Raw genomic sequence first — 19,684 nt, forward strand, 5'->3', positions numbered from 1 at the left:
AGAGAGCAAGAATGATTAAGGATGACCTTTGCAGGATTGTTAGCCCCCTATCTTACTTGACCCACCCTCAAATTGGCATGAGTTACAAAAAATATAAACGCCTCTTTTTTAAAAAATGAAATGCACCCAACTATTAATTATGAGAATTAAAACACATGCTCTAAAACCCATGTATGGGGTGGGGGAAGAACACTGAAAAATTATACTTTTAATCTATGTAATTTAATAATACCATAAATGCAGTGTCTGGACACTTAATGGTTTGTGGAACTGACTAGAAACAGCTGTTCCTTTTACTTCATCTCGCAGCTTGCTGGTATTGCTACACAATCCTAGTCATTAGGGAAGTTATTGAAATCTGTGAGTGGTGTTTGTGCCAACTGTAACATTACAGTGGAACTAACACCACACTTTTATAGGTGTGCAGGATGGCAGAAGGCACTCTGTGGAAGAGACATGGGAACAATACATTTGACTATCAAAAATGGTTACAAACAGCAATTGATTTAATATGCTAGAAAGGACCCTGTAATGATACCGCCAGTGTTTAGGAAATCAAATATTGTGCTATTCACACACAAGAATCATAGAATCTTAAGAGTTGGAAGGGACCCCAAGGGTCATTTAGTCCAACCCCCTGCAATGCAGGAATCTGAGCTAAAGCATGCATGACAGATTGTTGGATTATAGCCAGTCGGTTCACCACATGCTCAAAATAAACCTGCATCTGCAATGAATCAGACTTCACACTTTCAATTTCAAGGATTTAATGGGACATTTTTATGCCAATCTGGCAAGGTGTGAATGGTGAGACCTGGTCTCCCCTCTGGCAAATTTTATTGTAAAAAATGTGATAAGAACACAGTTTTATTCCTAAATATGCTGCTGATCTAGAAAGTACAAGAAGATGGACTTAATGGGTCCTCGCTGCCAAACATTCCTTACATAACTACTGTCCCTGCGCTTATAATTCCACACCCCGCCTAAATATTACTCAGACCCACAAGAAGATCATCTTTTAACCCAAGATACCTACAACTTGATGCCAAGCCAGACTGCAGTGCTGTTTTCCTAGGACACATCTAATGTTGGTGATGGTAGGGAATTTATCGATAACCTCTGCTTAACCCCACACAAAGGCATCATGAGAAATCAGCTGACCATATTTCATACAGTGCTGTATGGTGTCTCACGCAGATTCAGAGAATGCACCGGGATAACTGCTGGTGGCAGAAGCCAATACCTGCAAGGTACTCCAATACACTGCAAAGTACTCTGGTACAGAGATAGAGCATCTTAAAAATGGCAACGATTGAGAGTTCTAGCCACTTTCATCCCAGGGCTAGGACTTCGTTTGAGCAAGTCCCTCTGTTTCTCGCAATGCTGTCCTGTATCGCTCTCTCTCATATTCTCCCTCATTGGATGCCCTCATTTTCTGGCGGACTTTCAGCTGCTTCAGACGGTTCTTGTCCACTTCTCGTTTAGTGAGGAGGAAAAGGATGATGCCAGAAGGGAAACCAATGGCCCTGGAGAGAGGCAAAGAATACATAAGCCACAACTTGCTCCCAGGAAGATTTTGCTTGGGGCTGTTCAGTCTCACACCACAGCCTGATATCCTTCCACTCCCATACTCAGCCCATATATTCAAGGGTTCCTTAGCATTTCCATCAAACTGAGTTGCCTGGCATTGTAGGCTGCAAGATGGACAGCTAACCTGGGGAGATCATAAAACAAACTGATGAAATGATGCTCACCAAGCAATGCCAACTGCCTTCATGGGGTTCTTGCCCTTCCTCCCTGTGGGAATATACTCCACATGTTCATAGGTCTTTCCACCAGACTGTGGTTTTGTCTGTAATTCTTCCAAAGCCCTGCAGCTCCTGTGGAAGGATCGGGCAGGAGTTCTGAAAGGCACACCTAAGCCTACAGCTCGGTTCATAGTGGCAGAAAGAAGGCCTGCAAAGGAGACACACTATAGTGAAATTGTACTTTTAAACATTTCATCTAGATTTATCCACCAATGCTATGTCCTAAACTCACTGAGTAACGTTGACCCTTTTAGTTTATGTACATGAAAATGTGCCTAGTGGTCTGATCCTATGCATTTGTGCTTCTAGGTGTGCCTCAGCAAAGTTCCTAAGCTGTCTTTTAAGAGGTCATCCATAGTGTGTTTGTCAGCATATTGCAAAGTGTCTTTTAACGTGCCTGATCCTTGGGACAATTCTGGTATAACAAATCCTGGCAGGAGACTAAAATGCCAGTCAGATGCAGAAAATTAATACGGCTTCTGTGCTTTGAACAAATTCCATGGAAGGATATTTTGGCAGGCATGACTGTCCTCTTCTTCACAGAGCTGCTGAAGTGCAAAGGAGCTCTATTAAAATAAAAACAAGGCTCTGGGGATTGGAGGTGTCTGTGCCCTCACCTACCTGGCCATGATTTACAAAGTGCTCCTCCATGGGCTGTTGTTGCAGCATGGTACAACAAACGGGGAGCATTTTTAAACCTGCTTTTTTTGCACACATCTGGTAGATTAAAAAAAACCCTTGTATTAAAAAACCAATCAATCATTGGTCATTTTGCCTACTTTGAAACTTGCCTGAAAAGTTGGTTTTGGTGGAAAGCTTGTCAGGCTATCCCACAGACAATTTTCTTAAGGTGTGTGTGGATAGCTAAATAAATTCCTGCCTGCATGCCTACAGTGGACCTCCGGTTTCCAAAGCTTATGGAGGTAAATACTAATTGAGAGGAGGGTCAACCACATACAGTGTGAATATATTCCACCAAGTGCCACCCACTAGTGGGGAAAGGAAAAAAGAGGCATAAAATTGAAAGTGCTGTGTGGACAACACACACAAAAAATCACCCCCGTTATGTATCAATGCCCTAGTGTGGGTACAGCCAAGGTATACTTTCCCTGTTACTCCTTTGCTTCCGTTTACCTGACCTAACGGTGGGAAACAACACATATTTTTATTCACAAATGTTCATTGTTTCAGCCCCCATATTTTACGGAGGGCAGAACTGCAGAATCCTCCAGCCTGGGAAGCCTTTCTTTCTGGCCCTCCTGTGCCGGGCGGGGGCTTTGCTGCCCTGCATTGCTTTGCTTGCCAGCTGATCGACGGCATTTATGCCCAGGATTTGGTCTGAGTCTGCCGCTCGCCGCTGTTTTTTGGGGGAGTTGCACCAAAAAGTGACATTTAAAACAACTACTGTGGGGCAGAGCCCTGGGCCCTGGCTGGGAATCTCAGCACAGCCACAGAGCTCTCTAGGCGACACCTCTTCCTCTCCTAACCAGCCCCAGCAGCAGCAGCAGCTGCTCCTCCGCCGCCGCCTAATTCACCAGCCGACCCGCTCGCTGTTTCCTCCCCGATGCCAGACCCCGCTTCCTCCCCAACAAGGTCGCATTGCACGGGCAGCCGCGCCTCCCCTCCCTACCCTGCATTCGAACCCTGCAAGCGGCCGCCATCTCTCTCGCTTCCTCCCGCTGCGCGCCAGGTACTAGCAAGGTCGAGGAGAAGGAAGCGAACCCGACACTACAACTCCCATGACTCCCTTTCGCGACGGCGAGGGGTCACATGGGCAACGAAGGCGCTCCTTCTAGGAGGAGGAGGAGGAGGAGGAGGAGGAGGCGGCCCTCTGGCTCGGAACGCAGAGCTGGCGAATGAGGGAGTCCGCGCTGATGACCCCTCCTCCGATTCGCTAGCCCGTTCCGATCCGCTTCGCTGATTGGCGGCGGAGACTTTCACCCCGCCCCCCCCCGCGACGGGAGGGAGGGAGGGAGGGAGGGAGGAGGAGATCAGCGTAGGCGCGTGCGGGTTGCTGGTAGGCTGAAGTCGTCAGCATGGCGGAACCCGCAGACGGGGCAGGTTTGGAGGCGGCCTCGGAGGGGCTCTTGCTGATGGCAGCCGGCGATGAGGAGGGGGCCGCGGAGGAGATCGTGGAGGTGGTGGACCTTGAGGCGCCTGGACCCGGTAAAGAGGCGAGGGACTGGGTGGCTGGGACGGGGACTTGGGATCGAGGTCCTTTTCCAGGGACTTTTGCAGAGGAAAACGTGACCACCCTGAAAAGTAGTAAGAGGGCTGACCGGTTAGGTGTCATCACCCCCATCCTCATTATCGTCACTCACTCTGTCAGATTTATTTGTTAGGAGACTTTGCTCAACTACAGCCTAGCTGAGCGAAACATTTTAACATAAATCACCCCCTAGCACGTTGGACCTCGTTTTGTGCAATAAATCATTGGTTCATCCGTTGGGTGCCTAGAGCAACCCTAGAAACCTTATATGTAATATACTATATTTATGCCTGTCAAGTAGTAAATAGCACGCTTTCTCCCTAATGTTAAAAAAAAGAGGAAACTGGCCCTTGAATCTTTTTCACAACCCATCCCTAGGGGATTATACAGCAAACAGTATAATACACTGTGAACAATCTTTGGGTCACAGATGCACATACATTTACCGATATTCTGCTGTTCACCAACATCTTTGTTATTTATACACCCAGAGATAGGATGGATTTAGAGCTGGCCACTTGGAGGTGCTCTAGCTCAAGAATATTACAAAGACAGGTCCCTACCCCAAGAGGCTTACAATCTAGAATGGACACAGTGAAACAACAGGGAAAGGGGGAAATGGAGTCATGGGAAATACATGTGATTATTTCAATTGCATCCTATTTGGCTTTGGGAAAAATTCTGTGTGCAAGAAGCTGCCATAAAGTAAGCTGATGTAAATTAAGCCAGCGTAAAGTTACACTAGGTCCAAACATCATGGGGCATCGGGGGGGGGGGGGGCTGCTTTCTACCTAAGCTTGGTAGAGGGAAAACAAGCATTTAAAGTAGTGTTTTATGCTAGGTTGCTAGGTCACATGACTGAGCTGAATGGGCTTAGGGTGCAGTCCAAATTCTACCCCCTCATCATACCTTTTGAGGGACTTATATTGGCCTTAGCTCTCGTGACTGAGCCAGAATGAGCAAGGTACACTGGCTTATCTTTGGCTGAGCTAGGGTTGGCTCTAAGGTGACCCAGTGCTTCCTATGTTGCTCATCCTGGTGGATTTTGCCATAGGATTGCTGCCTTGGTTTAAAAAAAGGTATAGGTACAAAGCAGGTGATGGAGTAGCAATCACAGGGGGAATGGGAGAAGGGGAGCTGTTTGGAGGCAATGAATAAGAGAACAGAGGAGAGAAAGGGAGGATGGGGTCCATAATTATCAAAACCGATGTCTCACATAGGTTAGGGAAGGCTATTATGCATTACAATCTATAATTTGACATAGGAATATAATTGAGGGGCTCAGGTTCTAGTCACAGCAGCATTTCAGACCACATAGAGTGGAAGGGGCACAGGAGATTAGGGTTGGTGATTTCTACAGTTTGTCTGAATCCTTTGCAACTAAGACTTACTGGCTGTGGACCTCAGCTGTGGACTGAGGTTGGCAGTTTACCACGTAAGGTTCATTCTCCTCCTCTAAACAGGACTGTGAGTGCACACAGAGATACCACAGTTTAGCACACCTGCTTTTACTTATTATGCAGGGCTGGGTTGGAGGGGGGAACCTCCATGCTGACTGGCTTTGTAAAATAGCATTGCTTTGTTTGCTTCTGCAGATGATCTGGCTGATGAAATGGAAGATGTGGATTTAGATGAAGAGGAGGCTGCTTGGGAGGATGTTGAGGCAGAGGAAGGCATGGAGGCCCAAGATGACAGTGAGGTCACGTTCTCCAAACACACGGGTGAGCTGGTAAAGGAATGAGAGTAGGCATCTCATTCATTATCTAGTGCCCCAGGTTTGGGCCTACCTATTCTGTGCCTATTTTGTGGCCCGGCAAGACTACTTTATTATTATTTGCAAAAGAAACCTGGTTGATAAAGGATTTAACCAGCTCTTTGTCAGTGGCTAGCACAGTATTCCATTGGTGGGTTGCTGACGCAAGGTCACACTAGCCGGTGAGCCTGCTTTCTACTTTAAGTCCCAGCCCTGCTAATTTAAAGCCAGGGTTGGTGATGTGAATAATCTCTGCTGGTATTTTCCAAGATGGTGCTCTTCCATGTTTTTCTTTTACCTTAAAAGGGCCAGGTGCCCTTGAGCAAGGAATTGGGGGGGGGGAGCACCTGTGCATTCTCTATAGTTCTGCACTGTTGTGGCTACAGGATGGTGCTGTTTCAGCTGAGAGTGTGCTTCACTTTCACTCTTAACATTTTGCTGGGAGAGAGCAACACAGTTATGCCCCAGTCAAGGATGGGGAACTTGTGTCCCTCCAGATATTGTTGGATTCCCAGCTCCCATCAGCTCCCAGCCAGCATGGTCAATGATGACATTTGGAGAGTAGCAGGTTTTGCATCTCTGGTGCTTTTGGTTCCTCTTGTTTGGATGCCCACAATAAGACTGTGAGTGTGAGAGAGAGGTATGTCTGGCTTCTGTCACTAACATTGTTCTGTTTGTTCCCCCTAGCATCTGTTTTCTGCGTCAGTCTTGACCCCAAGACCAACACGCTGGCAGTGACAGGCGGTGAAGATGACAAGGCTTTTGTGTGGCGCCTCAGTGATGGTGAGCTCCTCTTTGAATGCTCAGGTGAGGCTCTTCTGGGTAATACCTTGCAACTCTAATGCCAATATTTGAATTGCTTTGTGTTGCTGGGGTCAGCATAAAACAGTTTTAACAATAAATACTTCCCTCTATCTTGGATAGCCCTGGGGATAAAGTGATCCATATCTAAAAATCTATATATAGGTAACTCTTCAGCTGGTGATTTGGATAGGAAGGTGTAGCAATGGAAAACATCTATATTTTTGAGGTGACTGAATATCCCCTCCTTTTACTTCTGGCATTGAAAGGACTGCCTGCAGATTGCCATATGTGGATAGCTCCACATTAAGGGTATACTCTATAATGGCCCTGCTCTACTGAAGAAATAATTCCAACTGGGCTGGGGCACCTGTGGGCTTTGAATGTTGTTGGACTACAACACTCATCATTGTTGACCATTAGCAATGGTGGCTGGGGTTCACGGGAGTTAGAGCCTGAAAGAGCCATATATATGATTATTTTCATGACTGTTGATTGTGTTGAGGCAGGATGTGTGTGATATTATTGAGCTCCCTGGAGGAACAGCAGGACACTAATACTTCCACTGTGCTTTACCATATACTCTCTCCGCGTTATCTTTCACAACAACAGACCTGTAAGGTAGATTAGTATTATTACCCTGATGTTGGCAGGGAGTGGGTTGAGGCTGTGAGAGAATGATGTAGAGAAAGATGGCGGCTTTCCTGCAGGCCATGAAGTGTGTTCATGGCAAAGGAGAGGTATCAGGCACTTCCTGGTATGTTATACTTGCTTATCTTGGAGGACTCTCCATTGAACTTAATGGGATTGATTTCAGAATATGCATGTTCTTGTTCTTTTCATTATCACCAGGACACAAAGATTCCGTCACTTGTGCTGGTTTCAGCCATGATTCCACATTCGTGGCCACGGGTGACATGAGTGGACTGATAAAAGTTTGGCGGGTGGATGCCAAAGAGGAGATCTGGTCTTTCGAAGCGGGCGACTTGGAGGTGAGAAATGGGGCCTATAAATTCCAGGGCAAAGGTTTCACCATGAGAAGATTTGCCAGGGGAAAGCATGATCTTGATTCTAGGGAGAAAACTGAGAGATAATTCAGATAAATTATTTCATCTGACAGAAATGCAGTGCTTTATAGGCCTGTCATTTGGAACAGTTTCTAATTTGGTTGGGTGCAACAATGTTATATGGAACAAACTTATGCTTTCTGTGCAAGCTACAGTGTTACGATTGCTACAACAAGGCTATCAGTTTCACTTATTCCGTGTTCTTTGCCACTCTGCCCTAGTCATACAAAGGCTCACAGAACCACATGGCAATGTCATAGCGTGCCAATTGCACAACCTATATGTTAGGTTGCAGTCGTAAGCAAAGTGTACTGGTGAGATGGTGTGATGTCGTGGCTAATGTGTGGGAGCTAGGAGGCTGGAAGTCTCCAGTTGAAATCCCGCCTTGGCTGCAGATTTGCTAGGTAATGTTAGGCAAGCTCCCATCTCAGCCTTGGCCCCTTCTCCATCTCCCCTGTTGGCATTGTATGGAGACCTCTCTTAAAGTGTGGTTGCATGGAATACTGAGAAGAGCATACGGGAAGCTATTTTCACCATCTCAAGTGTTGTATAAACTTTTGGGGTACGTATTTAAGAGTTGGCTGTTGGATAACTTTTGCACAGTGAGAAAGAATTTGTTGGTCATGTGCAAAGCAGCAGGCTCCTTTCTGGTATTGCTTAGCTCCCAGCCTATTGCTTTCTCTTTCTCTTCTTGACCCCAGTGGATGGAGTGGCACCCTCAGTCCCATGTCCTTCTGGCTGGCACTGCTGACGGCAACTCCTGGATGTGGAAGATCCCTAGTGGAGAGTGCAAGACCTTCCAAGGCCCGTCCTGTCCAGCTACGTGTGGTCATGTCCTTCCTGATGGTGAGGAGCAGGGCTTGGGATGTGGGGATGGGTTTGTAGAATTGTTATAGGCCTGGCAATTGTTATAGGCCTGTCCAATGGCAGAATACACCAGCTTGGTTCACCCATGATGCTAAAGCATGGTTGGTTGGTTGGTTTGTTATATTTATACCCCACCTTTCCTCCAAGGAGCTCAAGGTGGTCTACACAGTTCTCCCCTTCTTCATTTAATCCACACAACCCCGTGAGGTAGGTTAAGCTTAAGAGACAGTGACTGGCCCAGTGACACCCAGTGAGCTTCATGGCTCAGTAGGGGGTGTAAACTCTGGTCTCTCAGGTCCTAGTCCAACACTCTAAACACTACACCACACTGGCTTATTGGTTGGTTGAATCTTTGAACCCAGCCAACAGAGCAACCATGGTTTGTGTTTTGGCAACTTGCGACTCCTGGCCATTTTAACTATGTTTTTGTGTTACGCCTGAACCCAGCAGCATTGCTTAATCAGTTTTTCAGCCACTCCATCCCAGATACTGGCCAAGTTACAGAGGCAGAAGGCAAGGCTAGATGGAAAACAAACCAAGCTTTGGAGGAACAAGCTATGGCTTGTTTGTTGGATTATAAGGCAACTCCTGGGTTTTTTTGAGAGTGGGGGTGGAATGGTTAAAACAAACCATAGCTTAGTGTCATGTGTGACTGTAGCTGCTGTGAAATTTGCCTCTTCCAAGCACATCCTCTGTTTCTTTATGCACAGAGGCAGCCTTCCCCAGCCTAGTGCCCTCCATAGATTTTGAACCCCGACCAGCATGGCCTATGGCCAGCAAGGAAAGAAGCTATAGTCTAAAACATTTGGAGGGGAAGACTGTAATAGCAAGGGATCGTGTTACACTTGGGGTTGACTCTTGGGCTTCCTTGGGATCTCCCTGAATATGACAGAGTGACTAACACAACGACGCTCAATGCAGGGAGGAGAGCTGTGGTCGGTTACGAAGATGGGACCGTGCGCATCTGGGATCTGAAGCAGGGCAGCTCGCTGCACGTCCTCAAAGGTACCAAAGGTTCTGTTCGGTTGCCTGTTTCCATTTATTTGCTGTCAAGAAGCTGGAGCAAGGGGAGGTGTTGCTCAGAAACCTCTTTCAGAGTACTAGCTTTGCACGAGAACTGTAAAGGCAGGAAAGAACCTGAGGAGGGGGAGGAATATGGATGGCTTTCAAGAAACATGGAATCCCAAGTCCTAAACAAAAACAATAAAACTCTGCTTTCATGGTGCAGCCTCTGCAGGATTTCCTCTCTTTGGAGATTGGCATACAGTGGTGCCCCGCAAGACGAATGCCTCGCAAGACAAAAAACCCGCTAGACGAAAGGATTTTCCGTTTTTCGAGGCACTTCGCAAGACGAATTTCCCTATGGGCTTGCTTCGCAAGACGAAAACGTCTTGCGAGTTTCCCCCCCTTTCCCCCCTTTTTCTAAGCCGCTAATAGCCGCTAAGCCGCTAAGCCTTTAATAGCCGCTAAGCTGCTAATAGCGCTAAGCCGCTAACAGGGGTGCTTCGCAAGACGAAAAAACCGCAAGACGAAGAGACTCGCGGAACGAATTAATTTCGTCTTGCGAGGCACCACTGTATTGGCATCCTCTGCTTGGGGGAATGTAATGATGGTCACCAACTTAGTTGCCTTTAAACGGGAATAAGATGAATACAGTACAGTGGTACCTTGGGTTACATACGCTTCAGGTTACAGACTCCGCTAACCCAGAAATAGTGCTTCAGGTTAAGAACTTTGCTTCAGGATGAGAACAGAAATTGTGCTCTGGCAGCGCAGCGGCAGCAGGAGGCCCCATTAGCTAAAGTGATGCTTCAGGTTAAGAACAGTTTCAGGTTAAGAACAGACCTTTGGAACGAATTAAGTACTTAACCCGAGGTACCACTGTACATGGAGGAAGAGGCTATAGCTCTTAGTCACGATTGCCACATGCATTGTATGCCGTATGCCTCTGAACACCAGTTACTGGGGAATAGTATTGGGAGAGGCCGTTGTGTTGTCTTTGTGAGCTTAACCAGGACAAAGGTCATGAGGGGGGGTGTCCTGTGATTTTGCCTGCTTTTTCCTACCTCCTTGTGGGCTTCCCAGAGGCATCTTGTTGGTCACTGTGGAAATGGGATGTTGGAGGCCTTTGGTCTGATCCAGCAGGAATCCACTTGCCTTTCTATGAGAATCAGTTAAACTACAACAAAGACTGAGATGGATTGCTTTGAAAAGTATCAGCAGTCACTGGGTTGGTGCAGAGGAGAGAGGTGTGTTGGTCAACCTTTCTTGTGAAATAGCATCACCCCAGGGCCACTGAGCCACTTCTGCTTGCAGATAACAGGGTGTTATTATGAGTCAAGGCAAAGGCCACAAGCCTGTCTCATGGTTTTCATGTTCTTATATGAAGTCATAGTCTTTTTGTTATTTTCTCTTGTGGCTGTAATGTGCTTCAGAATTGGCAAATCCAAAAAGAAAAATGGTGAGCCAAGACACAAGCAACTATTTAGGGCAATGAAGGAGGTGGAAGGTCTTAGCACACGCCTAGGCACCCTTTGATGTGTGATCTTTGCTCTCTCACCATTTCTAGGTCAGGATGGGCACCAGGGCCCGTTGACGTGCGTGGCCAGCAATAAGGATGGCAGCCTAGTCCTGACAGGCTCTGTTGACTGCCATGCCAAGCTAGTGAGCTCTGCAACAGGCAAGGTGGGTGCCTTCTTCCCCTCCATGCTGGAATGAATATACATGGGAACTTCCTTAGCCCACAGGGTGTGAGAGTGAGAAACTGTGTTTGTTGCGGCACAATCTTGTATTGCCCATTTGGATAGAAGTTGCATTTTTACTCCACCCTTCTTCCAAGGAGCTCCGGAGTTCTGTCCCCTTCCTTCTTTCATCGTCACAACAACCCAGTGAGACAGTGAGAGCTGTTCGACAGTGGAATTTGCTGCCAAGGAGTGTGGTGGAGTCTCCTTCTTTGGAGGTCTTTAAGCAGAGGCTTGACAACCATATGTCAGGAGTGCTCTGATGGTGTTTCCTGCTTGGCAGGGGGTTGGACTCGATGGCCCTTGTGGTCTCTTCCAACTCTATGATTCCATGATTCTATGATTCTAACCCTGCGAAGTAGGTTGGGTGGAAAGTGATCTGGGTCTCCCCGTTCCTAGTCCAGATTTTACACCAGGGTGAATAAAAATCAATGATTTTTTTAAAAAATAATAATAATAAGGCAGATTTTTAAAAATTTAAATTGGATGTTTTTTATTTTAATCTTTTTTTAAATTTAAATTGGACTTTTAAAATAAAATGTTTTTGGAGGAAAACATCTTTCTAAAGATAGTTTTCTATTTAAGTTACATTACAGTCCAAAGGCCATCAGGGAATAAGGATTTGTTTTAAGTTTTCATGAGTGCTGAAACTCAGTCTTAAGTTTTTTTTTTTTAAGTCTATGTATTTCTGATAGTATAACCAAATCAGTAATTTTTGATATAACTGTAAAAACTACTCTGGAAATTTATTATTCCAAAAATGAAACCTTCATCTCGTTGTAAATATTAAGATTATACCAGCAGGAATGCCTTTCTGTAAAAAGAAGAAGATTTTAAAAAAAAGATTTAAACCAAGTCTTACTGACTGGTGATTTAAATCATGATTTAAATTGATTTGATTTAAATCAAATCCACCCTAACTCTTAACTTGTCTACTATCAGAGAGTTAAACTACTGTACGCAGTAACCCCTGCAAACAGGGAGCTTTCTTTTACCATGCCTTGTGCATCTGGCTCTTTTTCATGTCTTGTATTATCTGTGCATACATCTATGGGGCAGTCGTAGTTCTTGTGGGGGATGGTCAGGGTTTTGCAATGTCACTCTGCTACCGCCGCCACCAAACGGAGAGGGGGACCAGGCTCTGGTGAGTGTGATGGGCCTATGACTTCCTCTGAAGCCAAGCTAAAATTGAAGGGAGTGAGGCCCAGGATTTGTTGCCACTCTCTATCTGCTCTGAAAGAGATGGATACACATCACCTTGCCTCCACACCTAACAGGCACCCCAAGCTCAGAATGCCGTTGCCTTCTCTTTTTCACCTCTGAAGGTTGGCTGGGCATTTTCATTTTTCCCTCACCAGCTCTAAGCAGAAGTGTTGGGTTCTTCCTCCATTTCAGGAACATTGTGTGATGTTGGGGATATTGGAACAACAACAACAACAACAATTCTTATTCTTATTATTTAGTATTCTGGTTGGCCAGTGAGGATGCTGTGGTGACGGCTGGTTTTCCAGGTGTCTTCTGTGGTGTTCTGAGCTAAGTTTGTAGGCTCTTTAGATTTTGTTGGATCTTGCCCATGAGTAGTGTATATCAGTTGTGTCTAAAAGGTTGATCGGGACCGATTGGTCGATCCCCAGGAGGTTGCAGTTGATTGTTGTCAATTGTGGGCTCATTTTCCTTTGCCTAACAACACCTGGCTCCCTCTCCCCTGCCTGGATTTTCCTGATATCTTTAACAGAAGACGGAGTTTTTGCTGTGAGGCAAAATGCATTCGCATCGCTGTTTTGTTTTGCTTCCCCTTAAAAGTCTCCCCCCAAATGGAGCCCCAACAAAATCCTCTAAAAAAAAGGTCAACAACTTCAACAACTTTTACCTGAACCCCTAAGAAGGGGGGTAGATCACTGTCAGATTTTAATTCTGAAAGTAGATCGCAGTCCCTTGGGAGTTGGCCACCCCTCACTATCTTATCATTGGCTGTTTCTTTCCTGCAGGTTGTGTCTGTTTTCAAGGAGGAGGCCACTGTCCCCAAGTCTTCTGCTGAGGAGGCTGAATCCAACTCAGTTGAATCTCTGGGCTTCTGCAATGTGTGAGTATTCTGGGTTGTGGGAACTGCCCGGAACTGATTGCTGAAATAAGTGAAATGTTTCCATCAGGGATGGGGAACCTGCAGCCCTGCTGGATTTTGTTCCCACAAGCCCTGGCCAGTGGTCAGGAGTGATAAGTGTTGTAGTCCAACAATGTCTTGAGGACCACAAGTTCCCCATCCCTGGTTTGCATGAACAGAATGGAAGGGGACCACTGCCTGCAACATAATGTAGAGCAGCCTTTGCTAACTCAGTGCCCTACAGATGTTATGGACTGTTATAATCAGCCCAACCACTATGATAGTGCTTGTTGAGGCTTATGGGAGTTGCAGTTCAAAGTACCTGGAGGGCACCAGGTTGCCAAAGTCTGATCTAGTATAAGATCAATATGGGCTAGATACCACTGCATCATGAAATCTTAATTGTTTATTTTACATGGCATTTTCTTCACCCACCCTTTGAATGCATACGCATCCTTTGGGACTGCTTACAACAATTAAACAGCAATATCATGAAACCACTATACAGTGGTACCTCAGGTTAAGTACTTAATTCGTTCCAGAGGTCTGTTCTTAACCTGAAACTGTTCTTAACCTGAAGCACCACTTTAGCTAATGGGGCCTCCTGCTGCCGCCACACCACCGGAGCACGATTTCTGTTCTCATCCTAAAGCAAAGTTCTTAACCCGAGGTACTATTTCTGAGTTAGCGGAGTCTGTAACCTGAAGCGTCTGTAACCTGAAGTGTATGTAACCCGAGGTGCCACTGTATCAAGTAAAATTACCTTGGAAAAGAGGCAGACTATTTTGAAAACAAACTTCAGATGGAAGCATCTTCCCAAGAAGGCAAAGCCCTGCCCACGGTAGTTGGGATGGTTGAGTCTTTGCAAGCCTACTGGCTTCTGAGATTTCACCAGGCATTGCCCACATGCTTTCAAGGCTATCCTCTGCCAGAAGGATCTTCTGCCAGAAGGATCTTCCCAAAAAATAAGAGAATATTTGTGAGCATTTCTGCCAAAGTCAAGTGCTATTTTGTGGAACCCATTTAAGGGGAAAGCTGTCACCAAATTTCAAGAAGACTGCCTTCACAGGCAGCTCCTACATTGCTCCTTTTCTGAAGGAACAAGAGCCAGCCTGGTGACTCCTGAATGACTGTCCTTCCTGCAAGGAGGTTTGGACTATTTATTAAAGCTCATTGCCTACTTTTCCACAAAAACTTGCACCCAGAAGCCTCCCATTAAAAAAAAGCTCCTTTTTCTCTGGCTTTGTTGTCATGCAGGATGCCGCTGGCTGCTGTTGGCTACTTGGACGGGACCTTGGCCATTTATGACGTCGCCACGCAGACCCTGAGACACAACTGCCAGCATGAGGTAGTGGAGAAGACCCTTCTGGGAATTGCTGGGGGCTTTGGGAAGAGCTGCTGTTGGCTGGAGGAAGCAGTTCAATCCAGGAGGAATGCAGCAATAGCCAAGGGCAGCTGTTCACAGAAGTCCTGGGTCCTGGCCTCTGCCTTGCAGCCCTGCTGCTGACAGGAGCTTCAGACAGGTCCCTAGTGCCTCGGGTGGAAGTGACCCTGCACATGATGTTGGGACCACAACTCCCATCGTCCCCAGGCAGCATCACCAGTGGTCAGGGATGATGGGTGTTGGAGTCCAACAACATCTTGAGGGCCACAGGCTCCCTGTCTTTGCTGCAGCAGGAAACTTTCCTGAGCTAAATCCCCTACATGCAAACAGCACCCAAAAACCCTATTATGGGCGAGCACATAATGGAGGGAAGGGTCATATTTTCTAAGCTCTCCTTTAATTCATTCTCTTCTCCTGGGTGAGCGGTCTTCTTTCCCGGGAAGCTTACTGTGCTGTGACAGGTTGATTGCAACATGCATTGAGTTTGTAGTCCAGGCTTGGCGCCCAACCACCTCTGATTTAGGTAGTCAGTAGAGTTTGTTTCATTAAACATTTCAGGGTAGGAAGACCTTAGGTGGGTGAAGGATCTTTCTTCTTCTTCTTCTTCTTCTTCTTCTTCATATACTGCCCCATACCTGGAGGTACAAATACATAATAGAAATAAAAACAACAACCTAGTAACGCCCCCCCGAAAACCCCACATTTTAAAAGGGCATAGGATGTCAATCAAATCAACAAAAGGCCTGGTTAAAAATGCTAAGCGGGTGGGAATGCTGGTGACTAATAGCACCCTTTCCTTCTGTATTTTCAGTCGGGGATTGTGCAGCTCCTGTGGGAAGAGAGTTCCCCTGTGGTCTACACCTGCACCCTGGGTGGGGCCGTGTGCCTCTGGGACGCCCGCTCAGGCAAGCTGATCAGCGAGTACCGGGGCCACTCAGCAGAAATCCTGGACTTTGCTTTGAACAAGTGAGTTCCTGGAGCAAGAGCCCTTGGGGAGGTGCTGTGTGCTGTGTGGAGGGGTGCAGAGGGAAGCACAGAAAGCAAGCATTGGAAGGCAAGGATATACGGAACAGTATACATCAAGCTATGGCTTGTTTTTGTGTGGGTGTGAGTAGGGTTCCTGGGGAAGGAAATACATCTTGTCTTCTTAAGGCTCTTTTCCTCCCAGCTCCCTTCAGAGTTGTCCTTTTCATTTGGAGGGAGGGCTCCACCGGTGGTTCTTGCAGAGAGCGGTGCACGTACACTAAAATGGAAATATGTGGTTTGGCACAGAGAAGAATGGACTTGGAAAAAGGGTTCATCCCTAGGTAACCTGAGGCACTTTGGCTTTCCCTGCCTTCCTTTGTTATATGTAAAATGGGACTTGCTGATATCTGCCCCACCCGGGAGTTGTGAAGGCAAGTGAAATAGTGATTCTGGTTGGTTTTTGTTTGCTTGCTGATTAAGCCTCATTGAGGTGAACAGGACTTGCTCCTGAGTAAAACCAGGGTAGGCTTGGGCTGTTGAAACTTGCACTGACATTGATTAGTAATCATTGTTGGGGGTAAACCTTTTTCTCTTCTTGTTGCCTCTTTCTTGCAGAGACGCTTCCATTGTGGTTACCACTTCTGGCGACCACCAGGCCAAGGTCTTCTGTGTGCAGCGCCCTGACCGCTAACAGGGCTCCTCTCGAGCAGTGATTGGCACTGTGAAGAAGCAGCCCCGTGTGGATCCAAGCGGCCACACCAGTGGGACTGTGGTGGGGTGGGCAGGGTGGTTATCATCCCGCCTAAGAGGGCATCTAGTGTTTTTGGGAAGGGAAAGCTTTGCCACCCTATCCCCCGACTGTCCGAGGGCTAATATTTTGGAGTTTTGGATGAGAAGCTTTTAATTATTACCCCTGCCTAGTACTCTGAAGAGCTACAAAGGTGTGCAAACACACTGTGTCTGGTCTGGGGGATAGATCATCTGCATGACTGTGGTGGGAGAGGTGTGCCATGCCTTTTTCTGCATTTTTTCTGGTATGGCCCCCCCCTTGTATAACTTCCAGAGGAGTGTGCAAAAACCCTGGTAATCAAAGGCATTAGCTTCCATCCACTTCTGCATAAGCTGGGACAGGTGGATGGCTTCGCAACCTCTGAAATGACAAGGAAGTATGTCCTCCCACCTCCCCTGTTTGAAACCTTTGCCCTTGGTTTGGGTGAGCAAATCGTGTGGCTTGGCAGGGAGGGATCGGCTTTAGCCAGAGTTCTGACGCTCACACATTGTCTTGGAAACATCATCCTATGGTTGGTTGAATAGATCAGCCTGGGAGTTGGGCAGTGGATCTCTCCAGCAACAAATACACAATTTGTTTGAACGATCCCTCTGGCCTCTTCTATATCAGATGACATCGTGATGCAATAAAAAAGAACAAATGCAAAAGAAAGGCTATCATTTTCGCAAGGACTTCGTTTGGGGACCTATTTGTCCATGGTCAAACAGTGAGTCGGTTGACTGTTGTCTACTCCCAAACCAATGGTCATTAAATAAAAATAAAATGTGTGCTTATGTTCCTGGAAAGAGGGAACGAATGAACACATGGAAGCATCCCTTGCTCCTCCACCAGCCAGTTCTCTGGTCTCAGCAAAGAGAGCTGAGTTGGGGGTTCTGTTGGGAAGTGCCCAGTGGTTCCTAGGCTTACTCTGTAACCTCTATTGCATAACAGATCTGACCCCAGTATCAGCCAGATGTGTGCAAATAGAGCACAACTGTTCTAGACATCTTATTATTTGAGGTATTGTATGCTGTGATGACTTTGGTAGGAGTTGGGGGCTCCCTCTCTCCCAGGGCTAGCGCAGTGTCAGAAGAGGGGGAGGATGGGGAAGAAGAATGCTCTATCGCACTCTGTGTTTTTGCCAGGTAGTCGTTGAAAGTGCTGCCCTGCACTGAGGGAGGCGGGAACAGAAAATGAGAGAGGGGATGCGGTGTCTCTTATGAGAAACGGTAGCAGGAGGAAGTTCATGGGGTGCAGTTTTTGCTGCCTGTGCTAACACTACCTGCCCCACAGCCACTAACAGCTCAAGAGGCTTCTTTGAAGGCAGTCTTCGCCAATCATGAGCCTTTGGAAGATTGTCACTAACATGTTCTCCACTTCCCAGAGTTGCTGCTCATTTTGTGTGTGTATGGTCGCCATAAAAGTCTTGTTCAGAGGACCTGCTGGAGGGTCCTATGTAGAAGGTGAACATAGAAAGCTATCTTATACTGCAGCAGACTGTTGACTGATCTAGCTTTGAATTGTCTCTGTAGCTACTGACTAAATAAAGTGTGACTGGAGCTGGAAAGACATGCTAGTATTTTAAACAAAATGCCAAGTATCTATTTAGGATATCCTGGGACAGATGGATTAGCCTGTCCCACCAGTAGGAGGCAATTGGTTTCTAATTTGAGTGCTATGGAGGTGTCCCTTGTGTTTAGAAGTGGACTGGGAAATAGGTGTGAAATCCTCTTGCGCCTTTGTGCTTGTGAAACTGCTTTTGATCCATCAGGCACATCTGACAACTTAAGAAAAGGAGATGTGGTTTTTGGTCGTTTCTCACTGCAGTCCCAGAGGCCCCCCTGTTACAGTGGTGGTGGTGGGGACCCTCCAAAATGGTTTGCGGGGGGGGGGGGTTGGCTGCAGGAGAAGAGGGGGGAAATGGATTCTCCTTTACTTCAGTGGATGTCTTCACCGAATTAAAAGCTAATCTGTGAGCAGAATGGTGGCATGGTTGGATTTCCAAGCATGTGATCTCCAGCAAGGAATCCTGGGAACTGTCATTTGCTAAGGGTGCTGGATATGGTAGCTCTGTGAGGAGGAAACTCTAATTACCAGGATTGTTTGGGGGAAGTTGTATACTTCAGATGTCCGTTGAATATTCTTTAAAATGTATAGTGTGGCTCTGCCCTGTGTATGTTTGTACAGGTGGTGGGAATTCAAAAGTCAATTATTGAAAAAAGTATAGAAAATGACTTTTTGTAATTGGGTTGCATCACCTGCTGTGGTTCTTTTTTATTTTTTTATGCATGCACGTTTTAGCACTGCTGCTTAGAACGGTTGTGAAGAGGGCAAAGCCTGTTGCATAGGCAACCACCCAACAACACTTCTTTTCTTTCCATGCAAATATGTTTTGTGTGTATAGCAATGCCTTTAGTCATGATTGGTTTGTCTGGCAAATTTTGAAATTTGCTTGTTCACAAAGCAAGGTTCATTTTGTTTACCAAATCCTCAGAAACCTTTGTTCCCCCAGCAGTCAAGCTAGCATCATTTGCTTTTGTGTAATGTCTGCGTTTCCATGGAGCAACGTCCTGTACTAGGATTAAACATGAAGAGCCACACCATCGCTCTGAACGTTTTCTTAAAAGTTCAAGCCGGCTTCAGCAACGAGCCCATTCACACAGTGACTGCCGTTCTGCACCTCCTGGTCTGAGGAATGCAGACCATGAGCTCTCAATATTCGTGACTTAAATCAGCCTTGTCAACAATTCCACAAAAGTTGCAGAAATGTTTATTAGCCAGCTGGGGCTGTCAGAAAAGAGGCCCCTGTTCCCATTGCAGCTGGTCCAGTGCATGGCGGGGGGGGGGGGGAGGGCTTCCATCTGCTGGCACCCTACTTGGTTTCTAAGGTGATCTGAGGAAGGAAGATGTTCTCTGTCCTCCCCACCCCCCTCCAGTAGTAGGGATTGTTGAATTTTTCAACTTTCAAATTCCAAAAGTGAGGAATTTGCTAAAAAGTTGCAACGTAACTTGGGAATTCCAAAGATATTTTGCTTAAATTAATATAATTTAGTTTTGCTTAATACGTAAAATGTGTAAAATTGCATAGAAATCATTAGAAATGATTGCCAAGTACTTGTAAGTTTTATATAAATATTATTGTTGTTATTATTTAGCATTACCTGACATTTTCAAAAGGTAAAATTAAAATCCTTTGCTTTTCTGAGAGCAGTTTATGT

General features: G+C 46.3%; 2 protein-coding genes across 2 annotated transcripts; one reads left to right on the forward strand and one right to left on the reverse strand.

Annotated features, from left to right (window-relative positions):
- Positions 1–834: 834 nt before the first annotated feature.
- On the reverse strand, positions 835–3,581 carry LOC309337019 (uncharacterized protein). The gene is made up of 3 exons (XM_081853645.1): positions 3,439–3,581; positions 1,755–1,956; positions 835–1,526 (listed from the first exon to the last, which is right to left on the reverse strand). The coding sequence occupies exons 1-3, from the start codon at positions 3,467–3,469 to the stop codon at positions 1,343–1,345; spliced, it is 417 nt and encodes a 138-aa protein (XP_081709771.1). The 5' UTR covers positions 3,470–3,581; the 3' UTR covers positions 835–1,342.
- Positions 3,582–3,793: 212 nt separating this feature from the next.
- On the forward strand, positions 3,794–19,671 carry AAMP (angio associated migratory cell protein). The gene is made up of 11 exons (XM_081853062.1): positions 3,794–3,974; positions 5,613–5,738; positions 6,458–6,577; positions 7,424–7,563; positions 8,340–8,484; positions 9,427–9,510; positions 11,075–11,190; positions 13,235–13,329; positions 14,605–14,695; positions 15,543–15,697; positions 16,313–19,671. The coding sequence occupies exons 1-11, from the start codon at positions 3,845–3,847 to the stop codon at positions 16,386–16,388; spliced, it is 1,278 nt and encodes a 425-aa protein (XP_081709188.1). The 5' UTR covers positions 3,794–3,844; the 3' UTR covers positions 16,389–19,671.
- The last annotated feature ends 13 nt before the right edge of the window (positions 19,672–19,684 follow it).

The sequence above is a fragment of the Podarcis erhardii genome (assembly GCF_964252035.2).
Source record: "Podarcis erhardii genome assembly, chromosome: 1".
Taxonomy (NCBI): Eukaryota; Metazoa; Chordata; class Lepidosauria; order Squamata; family Lacertidae; genus Podarcis; species Podarcis erhardii.